The sequence below is a fragment of the Engraulis encrasicolus genome, chromosome 20, assembly GCF_034702125.1.
Source record: "Engraulis encrasicolus isolate BLACKSEA-1 chromosome 20, IST_EnEncr_1.0, whole genome shotgun sequence".
Lineage (NCBI taxonomy): Eukaryota > Metazoa > Chordata > Actinopteri > Clupeiformes > Engraulidae > Engraulis > Engraulis encrasicolus.
The window spans coordinates 6,396,864-6,401,863 of NC_085876.1; the positions used below are offsets into that span (position 1 = coordinate 6,396,864).

The 5,000-nt window shown below is 44.6% G+C and overlaps 1 protein-coding gene across 4 annotated transcripts in view; it reads right to left on the bottom strand.

The window, feature by feature from the left end:
* atat1 (alpha tubulin acetyltransferase 1) overlaps positions 1-5,000 on the bottom strand; it is a 23,919-nt gene that overhangs the window by 10,996 nt on the left and 7,923 nt on the right. For 2 of the 4 annotated variants that reach the window (XM_063185251.1, XM_063185252.1), the window contains exons 8-9: positions 4,049-4,094; positions 2,104-2,178 (exon numbers count right to left, since the gene is read on the bottom strand). In XM_063185251.1, the coding sequence (XP_063041321.1) occupies positions 2,104-2,178; positions 4,049-4,094 (121 nt within the window). The remainder of the gene's footprint in view (positions 1-2,103; positions 2,179-4,048; positions 4,095-5,000) is intronic. The other 2 variants (XM_063185249.1, XM_063185253.1) reach the window with 1 other exon arrangement.

The window sequence follows — 5,000 nt, forward strand, 5'->3', positions numbered from 1 at the left end:
ATGGCTCTTTTTTATGAAGGAAAACATTACATTGACTACGAGTTTACTGGTAGGCTAATAGTTAGGTAGGTGAAAGTTTAAAAATGTGCTAAAGGATTATTATCTTTCGGTGTTGTGTCTCCAAAATTTACTTGACGCCAAGATTAATTGCATGGTATTTCAAGCAGATGCTTGCTACATCTGGTCTACAAGCATGTGGTAGCCCCACATTTCTAGATACATTCCTGCAGGGCGTTCACTGTTTCACTGATAGTGAAACTGATAGTGAAACACTGGAAGTTACTTTTTGTGGCATTCTGAGACCTTGTTTGCACATTTGTAGATATATTCATTGACGCAATTTCTTATCAGCTAATCACATGGCAGGAACTCAATGCATTGAGGAATATAGAGAACGCCAAGACAATCTTCTGCAGCTCAAACCGAGCATCAGAATGCAGAAAGATGATTTAAGTGACTTTGAACATGGCATGGTGTTGGTGCCAGTAGGGATGTTCTGGGTATTGCTGAAAATGCTGATCACCTGGCATACTCATGCACATCACGTCATATCTAGGGTTTACAGAAAGGTCAGAAAAAGAGAAAATATCCACTGAGCGGCAGTTCTGAGAACAAAAAATGCCATGTTGATGATAAAAGTCAATGAATAGCAAAGCCTGATTCGGGCTGATATAAAGGCAAGCCGTGAGTGTGAACAGTTGAGGTATACAGAAGAGCATCTCTAAATGCGTAGCATGGTGAACCTTGAGGCTGATGGGCTACAGCGGCAGCAGAACACCACAATGGGGGCCACTCCTGTTAGCCAAGAACAGGAAACTGAGGCTAAAATTCAGGCAGGCTCAACACAATTGCACGATAGAATATTAGTAAAATGTTGGCTGGTCTGATTTCTGCTGTGGCACTCGGATGGTGGGGACAGAATTTGGCATCAACAACATGAAAACATGGATCCATCCTGCATCCTGCAACTGTTCGGGCTGGTTGTGTAATTGTGTGTGGTATATTTTCTTGGCACACTTTGGGCCCCTTAGTACCAATTGAGCATTGTTGCAACGCCACAGCCAATCTGAGTATTGTTGAAGGTACGTAGGTCAGCTCTGAAGGCAAAAGGGGATCCAACCCAGTACTAGCAAGATTGACTAGATGACTAGCTATGTCATGCAAAGATGTCTTTCAGATTTCTTGCAGGGTTTTTTTTTTTTTTTCAAACAAGGCCTGACTTTGTTGTAAAGTAGACACAGTTCTCAGTAAAATTCCACTGCTCGTCTACTCCGTTGACATAGTTGCACCTAACAACATAAACAAAAGGGTCACAAACCAGACACAAACACTATCTAGATAACACAATTCCCCCAACTACTACATCCCATCCCTAAAAATACCCAAATGTAAACACATAAATGGACACATCGGGCACAAAAATGTCCCAAATGTTTTCAGGAGGAAATTCATTAGCTGAAGTAGCGGATCTTTGCACAAATTTGTGAAGGAATCCACATTTTTTCTCCCACATCCACATTCCCATCACCTTATCTGATGTTCAATGTTAGTGGGACAATTTTGCACAATTTGTCAACAATTTACGGTAGTGCCTATCCACTTTATCACCACGACCACTGATCCCATCCACTTCAACGTTTATCTTGTCATCACAATGTGCCCGGTCTGCTAGTTCCAGTTAGGCTGCCAATTTTCCTTTTTAACTGATCTAGCACTAACAATTGCTATCAAAATAGCAATCTAGAACCTCCAACCAATCTAGACACCTCAGTGGATAATAAGGTGGATCCTATCATCTATTTCTGTTTAAGGTGCTGATTACTCATATGCAGATATTTTAAAATGCGTTTTTTTTTTATCCGTTTTTGTATACAGGCAGGACATGTGGATAAACACCAAAACTCCATTGTGACAGATGCGTTTCAGGACCTAAATGGGATATGTTTAAAACTGCAGTTCTAAAATGTGCATTCTAAAACTCTGTTGATATGGAAACGAGTCCAATGTGCTGTGAACAAATGTCCACATGCATGTACACAGCTTCTACATGAGGGAGGGGAAACAGAAGCCCAGTCTCCTGACCCTATATGGTCCATCACTCACCGTCTCTCTCCACTAGCGAGTATGGCTTGATCTCTCCCTCGGGTTTTCTTAGGGGAGCCTTTCTCAACGGGCCCGCTGCAGATAGAACAAAAACAAACCAACCGGATTACACATGATCCAGGGGGCAAACATTTCATCCACATCCCCAAATATCTTAAAGTACCCTACAGTAGCTGGGATTAAGGTGGTGGTGGGTAGGGCAGGAGGAAGCTGTGGGGGGGTGCAGCCACAGCGGCGTCAGAGATGGACAGCATTACGCAGGCAGCATCACGTATGAACCAGCAATGCCAAGCAGACTCTGCCACTGCACCAGGTTCATTAGCTGACCTGTGTAATCATTCCTTCGGGAAACACTATAAACATACACAGTAGTAAACAGAAACACACACACACACACACACACACACACTCACACACTCACACACACACACACACACACACACACACACACACACACACACACACACACACACACACACACACACACACACACACACACACACACACACACACACACACACACACACTAGGCTAGACACACTTTTGGTAAGTTGTATAACAAATCAGGTGTTGGGGCACACACCACACACATACACTCGTGTACACACACTTTTGCTTATGTAAGTTGTGTGAGGAGTGCGGCGTTGGGGTATACTACACACACATGCACGCACACCAGCACTCTCACAAACACACACTTATGCTTGTGTAAGTTGTGTAAGGAGTGGGGTGTTGGGACAGCAGATGGTGTGTGTTAAAGGGTGTGTGTGTTGCTTGCTGGCTGGCTGGCTGGGTGAATGGGACCCTTAGGAGTTGAGCACAGCTGGATAGGGGCAGGGTGAGCAGGGTGGGCAGACGGGTGTTTGCACTGGGCTGGGGATGCGTAGACAAACGAGGATGGAAGCCCTGTGAAGTGGGGACCAAGGCGCTTGGTGGTGAGAGATTACAGGGGAGAGATTACATTACCAAGCCTAGTGATCGCATTGCCTAGGTCTAGGACATAGAGGAGGTGTGGAGTAAGAGTGATAGATAAATGGGCAGGCAGGCAGTCAGGCAAACAGATGCAAAGGGGGAGGAAAAACATTAATACAAAGAGAAAGATAGGGGGGGTTGGGTTAGGACAGAGAGAAAGACAAGTCTTGGCAGCCTTAGCATGACATTGGGTGCACCTCAATATGGTACCTCCCGTCCTCCTCTTTTACTTGAGGCCTTGTGACACAAAGACATTATTGACGATAGCAATGTTATTAAATAGCAAAAGCACAGTTAAAAGGTCATTTGCCATTGAGATGTTATATGGAACCCCCACAAAAAAAAGGTTGCTCTGCCTTGGTGCTTCCATCCTCTCCGAGCAAAAGGAGAGGAGGAGAGGTACCATACTGAGTTGGACCCATCAAGTGAGATAGGGGATAGACCTGGCCATGGCCATCAAATAGGAAAAGCAGCTGTTCTCTTGCCACTGCCAACTAAAGCTCCGGCTACTGTGGGAAGATGAGGAGATCTCAGCTACTTTTACGATTTGCTGGCTACAGAGAGCTAAATCCCGTTCGATCTCAATTGACGTCATGTTAAGCAATGTAGTCATCTAGGTAAGATTTGTGACAGAGAGAGAGAGGGAGAGAGAGAGAGAGAGAGAGAGAGAGAGAGAGAGAGAGAGAGCGGAGAAATGTGAAAAAGAGAGGGGGGGAGAGAGAGAGAGAGAGAGAGAGAGAGAGAGAGAGAGAGAGAGAGAGAGAGAGAGAGAGAGAGAGAGAGAGAGAGAGAGAGATGAGAGAGAAGAACAACAACAATAACTGGGGGAAGCCGAGAACAGAAGATGAGAAGATAAAGAGGATAAAATGGGGAGCAGCTCAAGGGAGGGAGAGAAAGACACACAGAGAGGGGAGGGAGAAGGTATAGCAGGAAAGAGTTGGAAAGAAAAGAAAGAGAGACAGAATATCCTTACAAGAATCCGTACATCCTCTGATCCGTCAGAGGAGAGGGAGGCGAGCCTGAAGCGAAACAAAAGCCGTGATGTCATCAACGCGTGACTGTTGCTGTTGGCTACCCTTCAAGGCTAACCAAAACATGCCACCGAACAGAACACATACAGCACAGGCACAATCTTCTACTGCAATGACCTCACTCACACTTCCCCTCAACATGCACAGCATACTAAATCTCCCCAGAGTACACTAAATATACAGACGAGCTCACAGTACGCAACAGTAGTAGCAGTGTCCACACATACTGTACAGTACCGTAGGCATCAACCTATTTCACAACACTACTTTGCCAGCAAACACTCAGTTACTAGCATGTAGTATAGAAGCATTACTACCACAACCATTTTCTATCACAGACACAGAGGTGCATAAAGTAGAAGTAGTATTAGAAGTACTCTTATTGATGTAATAACACTACACTAGTACGCTTACATGCTCTTACATAGTTTTCATACACAAGTTATTCCACTGTACCTGATGAGGTACAGTAGGTACAATGAAAAAGCACTTTTTTACTTTATACATCTCTGCACAGACATGCACACTATTTACAACACCACATTATCTACAGTACACAGTAGATGCAAAGACCTGTCTCTTTACTGTATATACCCACAACATTTCTACCAACCATGTTGTAAATGCAAGACATCAATACAAAATGCTTAAGACTTACACCCACAAATAAATCTAAACCAAGTGAATGCAAGACAGCAAAAGAGAAAGCGCTAAAAATGCACAAATGATTTCCTGAGGCTAAGGCCTGTACCGATACACCATACACCCTCCAAGTGTGCCCTGTGGGCAGGGAGGCCAGCAGGGGCTGGGGGACAAAGGGGTCAGTTGTGACGGGCCTAGGGAGAGGGGAAGCCCAGAATTGGGTCTCCATTATATTATATGTGTGGGGGGTGG